Source organism: Dysidea avara, chromosome 13, assembly GCF_963678975.1.
Source record: "Dysidea avara chromosome 13, odDysAvar1.4, whole genome shotgun sequence".
NCBI lineage: Eukaryota > Metazoa > Porifera > Demospongiae > Dictyoceratida > Dysideidae > Dysidea > Dysidea avara.
In genome coordinates, this window is record NC_089284.1 from 3652329 (window position 1) to 3669583 (window position 17255).

General features: G+C 38.6%; 3 protein-coding genes across 7 annotated transcripts; 2 read left to right on the forward strand and 1 right to left on the reverse strand.

Annotated features, from left to right (window-relative positions):
- The first annotated feature begins 820 nt into the window (after positions 1–820).
- LOC136242950 (E3 ubiquitin-protein ligase TRIM33-like) lies at positions 821–11461 on the forward strand. 3 transcript variants are annotated; one of them, XM_066034455.1, is made up of 3 exons: positions 821–895; positions 953–1252; positions 9515–11461. In XM_066034455.1, exons 2-3 carry the CDS (start codon positions 1042–1044, stop codon positions 9712–9714), a joined length of 411 nt encoding a protein of 136 aa, XP_065890527.1. In that variant the 5' UTR covers positions 821–895; positions 953–1041; the 3' UTR covers positions 9715–11461. The 3 variants fall into 3 exon arrangements, with proteins under 3 accessions (XP_065890527.1, XP_065890526.1, XP_065890528.1); XM_066034454.1 differs by having other exon boundaries at positions 827–1252; XM_066034456.1 differs by having other exon boundaries at positions 827–1252; positions 9527–11460.
- A 445-nt stretch (positions 11462–11906) lies between these two features.
- On the reverse strand, positions 11907–15227 carry LOC136242936 (malectin-B-like). The gene is made up of 4 exons (XM_066034440.1): positions 14801–15227; positions 12611–12787; positions 12394–12451; positions 11907–12227 (listed from the first exon to the last, which is right to left on the reverse strand). Exons 1-4 carry the CDS (start codon positions 15143–15145, stop codon positions 12022–12024), a joined length of 786 nt encoding a protein of 261 aa, XP_065890512.1. The 5' UTR covers positions 15146–15227; the 3' UTR covers positions 11907–12021.
- Positions 15191–17164, forward strand: LOC136242888 (protein zwilch homolog). Of its 3 annotated transcripts, none has more exons than XM_066034386.1 (2): positions 15239–15305; positions 15891–17164. In XM_066034386.1, exons 1-2 carry the CDS (start codon positions 15243–15245, stop codon positions 17055–17057), a joined length of 1230 nt encoding a protein of 409 aa, XP_065890458.1. In that variant the 5' UTR covers positions 15239–15242; the 3' UTR covers positions 17058–17164. The 3 variants fall into 3 exon arrangements, with proteins under 3 accessions (XP_065890456.1, XP_065890458.1, XP_065890457.1); XM_066034385.1 differs by lacking the exon at positions 15239–15305 and adding an exon at positions 15494–15594 and having other exon boundaries at positions 15641–17164; XM_066034384.1 differs by having other exon boundaries at positions 15191–17164.
- Positions 17165–17255: the final 91 nt, after the last annotated feature.

Sequence of the window (17255 nt, forward strand, 5' to 3'; positions counted from 1 at the left end):
GCGTGTCAATAATATGACTTAACGTTTAGTTGCCTTGCATTTCACAGCAATGCATGCAGTGTCAGGAAAATGCATGATAACCACAACCATGCATGCATATTGCTTTGCATTATATGCAGTGGATCTTATCCCCTCCTGAACACTATTTATATTAGCCATCCCAAGTTTATGGCACGGTTTGTGTTCCGAAAGAATCAAGGCATTTAGAAATTTTGCTACCATTTCAGTGTTTATAGTGGAAAGCAATCTAGCTAGATAGCTACTAGTACAATTTGAAAATGGAAAATCTAAAGTGTTATTTCTACACTGCTATGGATTCCATGATTGCTTTATATAGTAGCATTCCGTTTCATTTGACTGCTCTATTAGAGTAGGTCTCGAAATTAAGTAGTCTCGTCACGTGCCCAATTTCCCTCCTTTTTGTATTTGGGTGAGGGGAAAGGGCAGTGTTTCTTCGTTCTGAAAACCCTTTATAGGGCTGAAAACAAGCCGCGAACAATAATATTTTTTTGTGTTTCATGCAGTGCCACAGAACACTGGATAGCTGCAGCAGGCCACTACAGGCAGTGAGGCCGAGCAAGGAACAAGAAAACATCTTGTTTCGCAGACCTTCAAACGATCCCCAAAATCTGGGTGTTCAGAGCGAAACATCAGACCCAGTTAGTTTTCAGAGTCCCCAAATACAAAAGAGAAACAGGCGGTTTGGACACGAAGGGGGCTTGCGCATACAGCGCGACAACAAGACATCACGTGCGGTAATCACAGTTTGAACTTCTGATTGGACGAAATGGTGTGCACGTGATTTCGCTTGCTGTTGTCACGCAGGGTACAGTATCGTGGATTGCGCATCCGTTGTCATAAATTTTTTGGGATTTGACCAAATAGCCAATCAAATGTGAGGACTTCTATTCAAATTTTGTTCTCATTGGCCCATTTTCACGTGACACCATAGACACTGGTGACCACGGATGTGCAATCCGCGATATCGATATCCGTAGATAACAGTACACAGCCAGAGGGGGGTGTAGCCGGCATTTACAAATGGCGGAGGGGGCGGGCTCAGCGGGGCTGTGGGCCGAAACCGTCGTGCAGGTACGTCTTGGCAAGAACCAGGAATCTAAGTATTGCCGGGATGTGGAGGACGCAGGGCAGGACGAGACTAAACAGGAGAAGGCAGTCACCGAGACTGAATCCCATGACAGCCAACTGAGCCAGCCCAGTGTGTCAGAACAAGAACACAAGCCTGTAGAAGGTACCGTTATTTATTATTATTATTATTAACACTTTACAGTGACCAGCACTGAAGGTCTACAGCAACATGTGCTGCAGCCTTAGGATTACCTAACCCAATTTCAAGGACTTAGACTTAATGACTTATAGCTGGAAAGGTGTAACAGAAAAGGGGCCAAAGTAAGGAAAAAAAATCCCTCCAACCCCAGGATTCGAACTGCAGGTGGTCACCCAATGTCTAGTCGGGGCCACACTCAGTCTTCCTCCAGGAGGGATGGATTTTCTTCCTTAAACCTAAAGTATTTATTATTAACACTTTACAGTGACCAGCACTGAAGGTCTACAGCAACATGTGCTGCAGCCTTAGGATTACCTAATTTGCACATTTCAAACAGCTAGCTAGCAGCTGTCTTCCTGCGTGCAGTGAGGGGAGAGGGTGTGCAATGACTGCAATCCATATCAAAACTTGCTATTGGGGATTGTAAACCGAAGTGGTAAAAATACAATTTTACATAACATCAAGTTTTACTATTAGTTCTTATAATAGAGATTTCCAACCTACCGATTTTTCACATATATGTTTGCTAATCAAATTACACCCCTTCAACAAGTGTTTCATGAGCTGCTGTTCTAGTATGCAGTAGTCAATGCTTCGTACTTCATAATGCACTTTACCGAATTAAATTTCATCCAGTATGTATTGAAATACGCGAAATCAAAGTTTGAGAAATAAAATTCCCCAATGGAAGCCCATACAAAAATCCTGTACAACGTAATGTATGGGAAAACACAGGAATTTTACGGCACCACTTATAGTCAAATGTTATTGAGTTTTCTGCGAGTTTCTGTGACCTGTAAGGCTGAAAGAAGTATTCCTAGGTAAAGTAGATATGCTGATTATGAATTTGGCATCGGTTTTTTGATGAAAAGATGTTTTGTGGTGGTTAACGACAAAAATTTATCTTGTAAAATGGTATAGCACCATCTAGGACACTTCAGAATTCTGCATTACAACCATCCTGGTGTTCAAGGCATCCATCCACGTCAATACAAGTATAGTTTGAAAGTGAGCAGTTTGTTGTGTTGTGAGGAATTGCTTTATAGCATGCAAGGTGATGCATAACTACTTTGAAAAAAACAGTGTTAGGCAAGTGATACCAACCTTGTAAGGTTTCACACCTACCTGTTGTGATGTTCTGATATGTCCACTACTATTATTGTCTTTTTTGTTGCAGCTGCATGACTGTAATTCTAGTCAGAGATAGTTTATTGTTTCTCTTTATTATGCAATGATGTCATCATATTATATAATAATTACTATTTTCTGTAATTTTGGTGTGGCAAATAAAGTGAAGTAGTATCAAAAAATTTCTGTCTTACAATAATATTGAAGAATGCTTGTCATATATTTTGGAATCTGATTGTCATATTTTGCAAAGTAATTGTTAATTGTGCCCTGTAATGTCAAAGGTCACTCTGTAATACAATATCACTAATTGATCATCTGTAAATATGTTTGGGGTGCCTGTATATAATTTGTATTTACAGAACTCTCACTATTCTTAGCAAATTACTGACATAACATTAGATATTACAAGTGGTCATTCTACAAAGGAATGGTCACTTTGGAAAAGGTTTTACCTAGCTCATGCATTTTACTACATTAAATGGTTATGTGGTGAAAATTTCATGTCATTAGGAGATTCATACTCAAATTTATGGCCCTTTGGATATTGTGCTTGGTGCCACATTAATGTACAGAAAAGCCATAAAAATGTCGCACACAAAAATCACCGCTCTGCTGACTTCTTTTGCTTATATCTTTTGGTAGGAGTCACTGATCGAGGTGCGGTTTACACTAAAATGATTCTAATAGATAGCACAATATATGCCATACCAAAGAATTTACGGAATGTAAAATTTTTAATTTGGTTGGAAATCTCTACTTATGAATTATGTATTAAAAATCAACTCCATGTCATTTTGGTAGTCTTAGCTTAGTCAAACCAGTTGGTTGAAAAACCTTGTTGACAGCCATCATTTCTTGCCCTATGTAAAAAAACATGCATTTTGTACTAAATACAAAAAAATACAAAAAAGCAAGCATTAATTAGCACCCATAATCTCTACAGGGACATTATACAAAAAATTAAAGTCCTTGAATTGCTCTACATGATTCTACCCGAAGTGATGCTCTAGCATTACCATAGTAACATTTATTTACTATTGATTACAACATAATATGCACCCCCATGCACAGGGTCGCCCAGAGAAATTGAGGGGCCCAGGGCAAAGAGTTAAAGTGGGGCCCCAGGGGCAAGGAGGTTTCAATTCTGAATCACAACTTCATCCAAGCTGTAAGTTGAAGACCAAAAAAAAAAAAAAAAGGTCATTATATGCTGACAATGAAAATAACTACCACTCACCAACCATGTCTCCTTATTTATAAGCTTGCTACAGAAGAATACTGTGACTGCTCTATTAGAGTATTTAGATCTGACTGTTCTATTAAAGTATAATTATTGATCTTTTAAACAGGTATTCAAAGGGCCCTTCATGGGGCCCCTTTCAGGCTGGGGCCTGGGGCAAAATGCCCCAGTTGCACCCCCCGTGGGCGGCTCTGCCCATGCAATTTATATTGGTGAATTTAATTACTTGGATGGGAAAACCCCCAAAAAGCAACTTCAACCAAATTTGCTAAGCTTGGTATCATTCTACGCGTCAACACTTGCTGATTAAGAATCCGCCTGAAGTAAGTGCCTAACCAATTATACCGAGTTACATTATAAAACATACAAAAAAAAAACAGGTTTTTCCCACAGAGAGAAAACCATCATTATTATAATGAGACACAAACATTTACATTAAACAATAAGGAATCCTCGGTCACATGCGACCACCAGACAGGGTTGGTTAAAAACACCTGGGTGGGCATGGCAAGGGAGTACAAAACATAAAGTAAGTACATTTAACTAACTAAAGAGTCAGTCTGGGGAGGCAGGAAACCACTCATGACAGTCCCTAGCCATAAATATCCTTTGAGATGCTGTAATACACTTCTGCGAAGCAGAATCCAAAACTTTCCTTAGAGCTGCTTTTGACACCAATATATCCTGGTGAACAAAATGTAACAGTTCTTTACACAAGAAGGATGGTAGTGGCCTAGAACGCTGATTTCAAGAGTTTTGTAATAGTTAGAAACATTCAAACAATCTAATTCTGCTAACAGTTGCTGATACTCTACTTTGTTCTGCTTACGTAACCTGGCTGACTGAAGATGGTGTTCTGAATCCAATGGACAGGTCAACTCAAGTAAGGCAATAGAGTTGGTGGCAGTATTGTAAAATACAAGGTCTGGACGATAAGAAGTCACCATCACCTCTGGTGGAATTGTGGCTGGAGGTGACACACTGGCTTGCAAGTTTGGGAGGTCAACAAAAACTTGGATAAATGGTAAATTTTCACAAAGATCAATAAATTGGTATGCCAAACATTGCAATGCCAAGTTATGCCGGTAGGCGTATCTGTTCTGGTGTGTTTTATTACGTATCTGAATGTGTAATTTGGTGATACAAGGCTCTATCCTGCCTTTTCTCTTGGTCACTTCACAAACTCCTATATATCACTCTATTCGCCATTGATCAAGGATTCTGATGAGCCATACCAGACCTCCGTACATTAAAGTATGCGGAAGTTATGGCACCATGTTTAATAGACGGTGTTATTTTCACGTATATTTTACGTTACGGATTTTTATAATGTACTGTAAAAGTTGACAAATGTTTTGATATGCCTGGACTATAGACATTGGGTGACCTGTGATTCGAATCCTGGGGTTGGGGGGATTTTTTTTCCTTAGTTTGGCCCGTTTCCTGTTACACCTTATCAGTTATATGTCATTAAGTCTAAGTCCTTGAAATTAGGTTAGGTAATCCTAAGGCTGCAGCACATGTTGCTGTCAGACCTTAAGTGCTGGTCACTGTAAAGTGTTAATAATAAATACTTTAAGTTTAAGAAAGAAAATCCATTCCTCCTGTAGGAAGACTAAGTATGGCCTCAACTAGACATTGGGTGACCTGCAGTTCGAATCCTGATCCTTAGTTTGGCCCCTTTCTGTTACACCTTATCAGTTATAAGTCATTAAGTCTAAGTCCTTGAAATTAGGTTACGTATTCCTAAGGCTGCAGCACATGTTGCTGTCAGACCTTCAGTGCTGGTCACTGCAAAGTGTTAATTATACAACCAAGTACTAAGAATAATATGAAATGCGGTTAAAATTATGTCATAAATAATAAATAATTAATGTTTGAGAAAACTACGAGGCCTAGAGACATAAACTAACCGGGGATCGATTCGCCTGTGAACGAAGGCATAACCGTATAATTGTTGCGCCTGTTCATGCTGATGACTTTAACGTACATGTAATTCTATATAACGTCCAGTACCACACCCATGCTTTAATTTCATATTGCGCGAAGGAGAAGATTAGTGAACAGGCGCGAGTGATTGCAGCAAATCCAGAGGCCACTTAACACATAAACAACAAGATTACAAGTATGCTCAGGTGGCACATTAAGTTCCAAGTCGCCGTGCCAGTGGACACCACTACTGGACAATAAATCCATGCTACTACCATGGAATTCCCATGATCCTCATGAAATACCCATGAAGGTTGCACTTGGTATTTTTCATGGGTAATGAAATACCCATGGAATGCATGGAGCAAAATAATGTACCCAGGAACAACCCATGAACAAGTGAGATTTCATGCATGGGTTTGTATGTATGCATAACCCATGAAAAGCCTGTGAAGTCACACCTATGAAAAACCTGTGGAAAGCCTATGAATACCGTATAGCTGGTAATTTTCGAAAGGTTTTTATTTTCGGATATTTCAAAGAGGCCCTTCTTTTTGAAAATAAATTCCCACATCCGGTTGTTCTTCAAAAATAAATTCCCAGAAGTGAAAGCAACGATCCAACTTTTGGCGATTTGTTTGTGTATTCCTCGAGTTTTAGCTCAGTATTACTGATGATAATGGGTAAACTGTATCATTACTGTGCCAATAACCGAACAGGTGAGAATGGGAATTGATGCCAGAATCTACAATAGATAGCTAACTATATGATCGAGTGCAATCGAGCCAGTGAATTTACTCCACTCGAGACTCCCTCAGTCTTCTCTCCAGTGCGATTATTCCATCAGTAAGTCAGTTTTTGGCAAACATTCACGCATCTTCATATTTTGTGACACAAATTTCTGTTTATTTGAAATCCATCCAGACTTCGAAATATGCACTCTTTGAAATTAAATCTTTTGAAATTCAGATTTTACTTCTTGTGCGAAATTTTCTGTTTCGAAAATTACCCGCTATATGGTAATATTCATAGGTTTTCAACAGGTTTTTCATGGTTGTGATTTCACAGATTTTCATGGTATACAAACCCATGAAAACTCACTCGTTCATGGGTTGTTCATGGGTACATTATTTTACTCCAGCACTTCATGGGTATTTCATTACCCATGAAAAAAAACCAACTGCAACTTTCATGGGCATTTCATAGGATCATGGGAATTTCATGGTAATAGTATGGATTATATTGTCCAATAGTGCACGTTACAGGTGATGAACAAGATTAAGAGTATGTTAACATGATTGTTTGTTGTGTAATTGTATCCTGTATGGTGTACAGTATTGTGTTACACATCATTATGCCATTACCACACCATTAATGTACCGGCACTCAGCTATCAGTAGTTTTGCATTGGGCCTGGCAAGCCATTGTGTGGAGGACGTTAACGCCAGCACAGTTTTCAGCTAATTGGTTTGTGTGTGAAAATATATAGCTTTCAACCTGAAGCCTTTCAGTGCCAGGAGTGAGATCACTTTGTCACAGAAGCACAATACCTCTAACAACCAGACACTTTCCTGGATACACTGTGCTTTGTCGTTTTCACTGTTATGTTCTGCTGTACTGGCTATTCATAGGAGCAGAAAGCTACAGTCAACAGAGTTCCCTGCTGTCTCCACTGAGCTGCATTTAGTGGAAAGCCGTATTCTTGTTGATTAGAACAATTGTGGTTTTGTTTGTTTCATTTCATTTTAATTTAAGTTGTTTTGTCATCACCATGCCCATTATTTTACTTTGAGACAACATTTTAGGACATATGGCCCAGCTCATATTAAACAAACAAAAAAAAAACCTGATAACAGTTTCTAGTGAAATACCCTGCTTCTTTTATCATTGAGGTCTGCTTTTGGAAACTTCAGCAGCCATGCATGTCTTAATCCAGTACCCTGATTCATCCTCATTAAACATTATAATTTTAGGACTGTTTAATGGATGTATAAGCTTCATTGCTTGCAGGCATGTGATTCAATTCCTTAGATATGAGAGCATGCACTTGCACCTCAACTTGTGAGAATCATGCAGGAGGGGCAGTGACAATGCATTATGTGGTCTTCCATGGTCGGGTATTCAATACAACATAATAGTAGCAGACCCTCATGATTGTAATTGCATGTATCACTTAAGTTTACTGTATGTGCATCTTTTCCATCCACACATTCTGTGTTGGTCATGCACTGTTGTACTTTCCCCATTTGTAGATTGCTCCATTGGTGGTTGTACTTGGTTGTATGTGCCCTGGGCCTAGTAATAATAATAAAATACCAAAAATACATGAAATGGTGGTTAAAATTTATTCCTGAGGTTATAGGTCAAAATTAATATATTATATATTAAGTAGCAGGGTCTATGTTAGGGCAGTTAAGCACCTATCAATGTCAAGCCCCACCCCTGGGGGTCCCCATACTGGGGATTTGACATCCCTACCCCTGGTTTGATGGCAGCAGTTTGTTAAATCAAATCCCCTATCATACAGTACTATAGTACTGTATAGTAGGGTGTAGGTGTAGGCATGGCCCGTGAAAAACATCACCCAACAACCAGCCTCACTTTTCCCTAACTACGATGAAGCAGTATCGGTTAGGTAAAACTAAGCCCAAACAAACCTTCAATAATGTGTGCTATTTTACAAAAGGAAGTTCAAAGATAAACAGATATGTATGTTAGCAGTATTAACATTGCACAGTGCATACAGTGTTTGTATTCTTACTAGCAGTAAGCAAATCATCTTTGATGATGAACTGCAAATAATAACCACAATAAACTTGTCCGTGTCCAGTCCAGTGTTAGGATACATATTGTGTGCACTTGAACCTTTTTTGTTGTTCGTAGTTGATACACATGTTTCTACACATAGAGACTCTTAGGAAAGCAATAGCACATTTGATAAATGGGCAGGTAAATGAAATGGATGTTTGCCGGTTTGCACGTATTTGTGTTCTATTAAAATCAGTATATCTTTTACGGATATTTAAATTTCATTGCTGCTTATTTACAATTTAAAAAGAATAATTTTTGGTGCCTGACAAAGTTTTCATGTGCATACTAGGCTAAATAAAGACAAAGCATGGCCAATTCTTAGTGTATACGTAGTTATTGATTATGTGTGACCAGAATGATAGGGTAGGTACCAGCACCAGTATACTCACCAGTCAGGATGATTTTTCCTGTTTCTGTCATTCAATCAGGAAAACTGACCAAATAGATGCAGTATGGCTGTTGAGAGTAACAAAAATTGTGGCCATTACCTAAGTTGCACTTATCTCATGTAACTGTAGATAGTCCCATTGAGGGGTGTTAAATCCCCCAGCTAGCTATAGAGTGGTAGTTTCATTTCAATAGCAACACATTATGGTATTCAGGTCACTGCTCATGGGCATGCTACGACAAGACATAAGCTGATAAGGTGCATGCATGTGCTAAATTCTTTGTATATTGAACTAGTATGAGGATACTATTGAGGCTAGTACTGCATGTATGAGATGTTCCCACTGTACATAAAACCAAGAGTTCATAATATATCCCTCTCTACATTATGAACTCTTGATAAAACTTATAGTGTTATATTACATAAAATTGCAATAAGAATGTTTAGCAGTTTACAATGCTTTGCTATATGTGCTAGTGTATTTCCTCAACATAAATAATTAGCATTTAGATTAAAAAATTTTAACATAAATACCCATGCCAGTACTACAACCAATATCCAACTCCTTTCAGTAAGTTATCAAGGGCATTTAGCTACACAGTGTTGTTTTAAATGCAATATTTTTAGTTATTAGTGTGCGTGGATTAGCTAGTTTACTATGAGTAAGCTAGCAGTTTTGCATGCATGCAGCTAGCATTTCTATTGCATTTGAAATATCATTATACAGTATATCTGGCAGATGATAACCATCTGATTGATTCTGCCCCCAAACCACCCATTACAACCGATCAAGATGCTTCAAACTGGGAGAAGGTTCGTCAGGAGGTCACATGTGCTATATGTCTTGAACTATTGGATGACCCCAAGTCAATGCCTTGTCTACACACTTACTGTAAGAAATGTTTGATGGAGGCGCTTGCTAAATGACCACATGATCCTGACCTGCCTCGTGACAGACCAGCAATTAACTGTCCATTGTGTAGAGCAGAAGTGGATCTGTCTGACCAGGGAATTGAAGCTCTACCCTCCAACTTTTCTGCTTCACGTTTAGTAGAAACAGTTCAATTACAAGAAAGGCTAAATCAAAACAGGAAGCCAAAATGTGATGGCTGCAAGGAAAATGATGCTACTGCTTCTTGCTGTGATTGTGGAGGATTTTTCTTATGTTCAGGATGTTGCACAGTGCACAAGAATGTTCCAGCAATAAAAACCACACGATCCAGCCTTAATTTGGATGAATTCTCGCAATCTAAGGTTGCTCCCCCCACTGTCAACCAGTCTCCACTTTGTGAGAAACACCCACAAGAATTACTGAAGCTTTACTGTCAGAATTGTGAAACGTTAGTGTGCCGAGACTGTGTGTTGGTGACACACCGAAACCATGACTACAGTTTTGTTGATGATGTTGTGGAGAATGAAAAACAGAACTAAAAGATGCCACTTTGAAGGAACTAGAGACAATGTTAAAAAACACTAAGGAAGCTATTTCAAAGTAGAACAGATGCAATCTAAAGTTCTATCAAACAATGATTCAAGTGTTGCTATGCTCACGGATGCATAAAAGCTCTTTTACAAGAAATTCAGCAAATATCTCAAGATGACTTGTGTCCTTTACATAATCAGCAAAATGGTCTTATTGCCTTAAAACAGAAGATAGAACAATGTCATGATTTTACAAGTGACACTTTACAAAGCGGCACAAACAGTGAAATTATGTCAGCAAGAAAAAAGATGCTAGAACGGACCAAAATACTCCAGGAGCTTCATGACAGCTCACCACTGTCTCCAGTTACTAAATCAACCTCAGTACCATTTTATCAATTGGACAGCCTTAAAGAAGATATTAAAAGTGTTGGTACATTTGTGTCAGTGTAGCATTGAAGACATCCCAAAATCATCTTACATTTCAGAAACAGTCACCCTCAAAATCATCTTGAAGGACACCAAGGGTCAATGCATTTGTAATGCCAAACATCTCATTACCGTTCAAGTTACCAAGGCCATTTTTCATACAACCGTTTCCTCAATTGTGAATGAACTAGGTAATGGGGAATATTCCGTCTCATTTATACCTACTGATATTGGAGATCATATCATTAACATTAAAGTCCAAGATGCTCATTTATTAAATAGTCCCCTTCACTGAAATGTTTCGATTAAATTGTTACCATTGCAAATACCAGGGTTTTCACAACAGTTTATGTCACTGCAAGGTGGGATTCTCCCTAAGTTTACTAATGTTCAAGGCCTAACTGCTGCTGAAGCCAAACCAATAGCTTTTGGTACTCTGAAACACGTTTCTCCATCAGGAGGCATTATTCAATCATCACAAAAAAAACTATACCAATTCCAGGTATTGTCAAGATTGACACATCTGTAATTCATCCAGCACAAAATGTCATGATGCGAGCACCCAAGCCACTACTGACCAGACATAAATCCAGAAAGTAATTATTTTGTATTATGTAATCGAGAGTTCATAACATTATTTTGAGGGGACCCTTGTGAACTCTTGATGTAATGCATGCATGGTTTGCCCCCACAATACACGCACATCACATCTAATATTCAACATAGACTATAGTGTGGTAATTATATATATATATACACATAACATATATAATTACAGCATGTTTGGTACTAGTACGAGTACATGCATGACTTGAATAGCATGCATACAATATTATGTCTGCTTCATATAGTATTGTCAACATGGATGCATGGTGCACCAAGCAGGATACTAACACATGTACACCATCACATTTGAATTTTTCAAAAATTAACACAGCATGCTAATTGTCTTATGTGACACTTTTGGTCGTGCAGTGATGCAAAAGCAGTTGTAGCAAAAATTATACTTCTTAGTGATATGGAAGCCTACAAACCATTCATTGAAGCAGTACTACACATTCATTACTGCACTGTAGTCATTTATCAGTACTCACTGATTAAAACTTGCAGGTGTGGACAAACCGCAAACACTATGAGCTAATGCCTATAACTAAAAATTCAAGGAACAAAGATAAAAAAAATTTACTTGTGGTTTATGTACCTTCAAAAATAGGTGTTATTGCTGTATCCTTGAATCTTAACCATACAGTATTCTGGTTCTAACTGCATGAAGTCACTTCAGTACAGCATACTGAACTGTGGATAATTTTAGTCATTACAACTATTGTACACACATTTTGAATTGTCTATAGCAATATATCCTAAACTGTAGTCCTTATATAGTCAGTGACGGCATAGACAGAACAGAACTGGCAGAAAAAGAGCTATAACTATTGTGATCGGCATAAACCAGCTGTCATCTGTAGCGTAAGGATCCTTTACACGTGGCCCTGATGTGTACTGGAATTTTCTACTGTCCTTTTCTGTGTCAAAGTCATCTGTGTCTTCAGCACTCTCCATCTTTGGCAATGGAGGTAATTTGGTAATTTCTGTGGAAGAAACATACGAAAAAGTACAGTAGGGATCTGGAATTAAGGATCTGTACCCAAGCCTCCAAGAATACAGCACATCCCTAGAATCTACTACTTAGTATAACAGTACAATTCAATGTACCTGAAGGACAGCACCTTTACCTAACTGGACAGAAGTACTTACCATCTACAGTTCCTCTAATTACTACAATAGCATTGGCCTTTGGATTGTCTGCTAGTCCCTACAAATTACAAGGACACACTAAAGTTATGTACCAACTCTTTTGATTTGTATGTATGTACAGTGTGCACATAATGTGTATATACATGAACTCTGTGTGTGTGTGCACGCACATGCGTGTACATACATGCAAACAAATTCACACAATAAACACTTTTACCTTAACAAAATCAATTCTCAAGTTGCCATCAAATGAACTCTTCTCCCCTTGCACCTCCAGCATTCCATCACTTACAGTGAACGGGATGTACTCATCATGTGCCATTGCCTTCCCCACTATACTGAAGATATCCAAGTCCTTCACCACAGTGTGGCTGTTCAACTGAACATCAAACACCTAAGAATTTCAAAAAGCAGATATGAAAAATTGGTAGTTTATAAATTATAAAAGTACAATGAAATTTAGCTCCTCCTTTTAAAGTGCATACAGTGGAACCTCAGTTATCTGGATTCTCGGTTAACCAAACTATGGAAATGACTGCTCTATTAGAGTAGTGACTATTCTATTAGGGTAGTTGATTTAAAAAATGTTTTAAAGGTTATTTATACACAGTTTCAGAGGTATGGACTTTTCAGACTTATGGACTACCCCTGGTCCCAAGGGATTCGGATAACTGAGGTTCCACTACACGTACATACCATGCAACTTAATTGATTTACAAGGGAAAAAACTACAGGTAAATTCACGAAACAATTTTACACCTTTCACTGTAACCAGGGGTCATATGACTAGTGTTGCACCGATAAAAGGATTGGTTATAGGAAAAACCATCTATCGGTCGTGTTTTTTGTATATTGGTATCAGATCGGCACCACAATGAAAAAAGCAGATAATATATGTATCATCATAATACATGTTCATGAGCACCAAATGATGTTTACAAATGCATTGAATTACATTTTCCTGCACTACAATGTTGTTATTACTACTTCAGTGTACTGTCAGTTGTTGTAGCAATGCTGCTGCTACAAACAAGCTAAATTGGTCCTTCACAACAGTATAAAATTGCTACAAAATAGACATGCTGTGCTATATCGGATCAGTTATGTTTACTGGCTTGAAATATTATCCAATATCAGTTATCGACAAAATCTCATATCGATGCAACACTACATATAACTAACAACACATACCATTAGGGGTGACAATCCTATGTGTTTACCACAGCACAGTACTTAGTTAACTATCTATTGTATTTGCAAATGCCTACAAACTGACTTTTGTCACTAGAAGAAAGTCATATGTTGTATTAATGCACATTGTACATTATAAAGCTAATACATAAGCACTATAATGTGATTTCCCATGTATATACCGTGTGCATTAGTAATTCTCACCATAAAAATATGTCACTATTTCTACAATATAATTTTAGTACTTCAAAGTACACTACATATCGATTGACTAACCAAAGATTGTAAAACCCTATCATGTTACTGGTTTATATTTACAGCTCACAGAACTACCGCAGATAGACACAACCATCTAGTTACTCTATTGTTGATATCACTAACCAAACAAAGGAAACACTGAATATCCCAGATCAGTGTGTAATGTCTCTTACATGCTCTGTCAAAATGACAGATCAATATGCAACATGGTCGGCCATTGGTACAATAGCAGTTTACATAACAATTCTTTTATTTGATGGAGCACAAGGCCAACAAAATAAGATTACTTGCTTCCTGTCACCTTAAGTTAGTGAGAACAGGTTCTTTGGTGAGCCTTCAAAATGATCATAAACAGTCAACTAGTTTCAAACAACACACCCACTACAATGGATGGTATAAGCTTTAAGTGTAACAGACAACACAAGATAATCAGCAACCAAGTAGTTTTTAGTGGAATTTGAATCTATAAAAGATGTCTGCCAGTAAATAAGTAACGATTTTGATGCTGTGATAGAATAACTGAGTGTTTGAGTGGCTGATGCTCTATTTATTAGAGTATCTCAATCTTTGTATTGCTAAATAATTACCAATGTATCGTAAAGCAAAAAAATTTCGTTGGAAACAAATTTTTGTGTATTTCGTGGCCATTTTATCTGCAAAATTAATATGTCTAAATTACTATTTTTTGCTAGCCACAAAATTTAATACCATGAAAATTTCTTGCCCTATGGCAGTAGGGCAACTGAGTGGTATGGGATGGTGACAGGAAACAAGGAATGTTGGCCTAACGTCAGACCATTTTAAGTTGCTGTGGCATCCGGATATGAAAATGACAGGCTTTTATTGAACACAAGAGGCTAGTCATCTTCAATCATAAATCAGGAAAAGCTACAACCCTTTCAATTTATACAGCTTCTAACTATTTCAAGCAAAAATATAAGAACCTGATTTCACTCACTTTAGCTCCAGGTGACATGAAGTATACCTCTGCGAATTTAGCTATCAACACGTACTTCCCGTCCCCGGGTATAGACACATCATATCCAAAAGTGTAACTATGATACCTCTCCGTCTGGTACAATATCATGTCCTCAGGCGACACCCGTCCTATCATTAGCTGTTTGCCAAAGTCTGACTTGGTGCCCATCTTGAGATTATCCCGCTTGTATTCGATGCCCACGATGTCTCGGTGCGAGTCACCCCCGCAATTAACAGCAAACACTACCTCGAAGGCATATGAATAGGTCACCGATCCGCAGTACAACGCAGCAGCGATGATACAAAATGTGTAAAGAAATCCCATCTTTTGCAAGTGGAACACGTCCTCACTGAATCACTGCTCTATTTAACGCACACCACAAAGCTGGTTTATGATCACGTGACGTTTGGCGGGTAGACGAATGGATTTGTTTGTTCGTTCGGCAGCAGAATTTGGCAAAGTGATTGAACAGTTGTCAGACAAGGTTCGCTACAGTGGTGAAATTGAGACTGCTATATACAGATCTATCAAGGAACAAGACCTCACGTTGTTTGCTTTACCTTCAAACGTTGCACACCCCTTCCACCACTTGGTCAGTCATGATTCTAACCGTTGCATCATTGTGACTGCAACTGAACAGTCATGTGAAATACGGGAATCACAGATAGTGAATGTTGGGAAGCTGTCTGCTTCAAACAGGAGGCGTCTAAGTGGCTTTTCTGGGAAAGACTATTCCAAGCAGGCTGTGCTTAAAAATAATTTCCCAATTACAAGTAAGCAAGCTGTGTATATCAGTTCTTTATATGCACAGGTTAATAGGCTGCATGAAGCGCCTCTACCTGGTTTGTGGATGTTGTGTGAACATGAGACTGGTGAAGTGTTGTTCAAGAAGCCTATCCCCATTATGAAAGGATTGAGTGTTAGAAGTGCACCAAAACATAAGCACATTATACACAGTGCAATAGACTACCATGGCACAGTCGCCACTGATTTACGGTCCCTTAAATGTGTTGCTGACCTTGTTTCATTGTTTAAAGAAAAGCACAAAATCACTGATGTTGATACACAGGTGTTTGCAGAATATGGTCTGGGCTCGGGTGAAGAAGGAAGAGATCACCAAATTGTGTTGGAGTATGTCTTCTCCAATCCTGAACATGTTCGTTGTCCACCTCCCACCACGGCTGACACAACTGTAAAGATATCACTAACTCCAGGTGGAACACTATCCCCTGTTTTATCTGTCTACCAGGAGCTCTCAAGTTTGCTCTCCCTGTTGAAAATATCTGAGGGAGGATCTGAGTGGCCAGAGAGTGAATCACCTGATGGGTACACCAATCCAGTGTCTTGTGGCACATTTATTGAAAAGATTAAAGTAGCAACCTTCAATTATGCGACTGTCATGGAGGACACCATAGCATCACCTTCAATTGTTAACACCATATTTCCTGTTAGGACGGACATTGATTTCTGTGACATGGTGTGGCTGTTTGTGAAAGACTCCCAGAGTATGGATGACCTACGTAAAACATTAGGACAAATTGCAGGGGCAGTCTTTGATCACCTTATTCAACCCATCATTGATACAAGTAACAATGCACCTCTGGCTAAGTTATTTAGAAAAGCTGTAGTCTGCTCTAACCCAGAAGAACAGGTCTTGCTAAGGTCTCACCTGAAAGATTTGCTGTCAACTGAAAAGGTGGTACAAAGCCTAGTTGAATTAGGTCTTGGAAAGTTGGTGAAGGATTACGTGAATTATTTCACCATACATGAGTTAGCTACCAAGAGTCAGCTAAGCTATTACCTGCAAGCTGACAGTACTATCACTATCAGAGAGCAGTGTGACAGGCTGAGTAAACTACACTGTATTGCTGAACTAACGTCGTACATACTGAACCAACTACCTATGGCTATGCCCGGACAGCTGACACAATCTGCCCTACAAATTTATCCCAGCTTACAAACTGGTGTTGATAGCTATGACAAAGAAGCTACGCCTTTATTTAACATACAATTGACAGCTCATCCATCTGCAACCAGGTCTGCAGTTAACCTGTGTTCAAGTTTGCAGCCCCTGGTGTGGACCCTGTTGTTGACTGAACACAATAAAGAGACACCTTCCAACTTGTGGATAGTAACTGAACAAGCATTACATTGTGATGATACAGCCAATACAACAATTGAATTAGACAATATACTACATGTATATCAGAGTCGTTGTGAGTCAGTCTTCTTGTGAATGGTTGAACCAATGGCAAATTATTTATCTTTGTCAGTGTACTGTAAATAAATATATTTATTGAAATCCATTTTATTTGCAAATATTAATACTGTAGTTTTATTTAACCTTTTTGACAATCCATTTAGCGTCTTCCTGGGCTCTAGAGATGATTTGCTGGATTCTCTCTGGGTCTGTTTCGTCTGCGTGACTGTTATA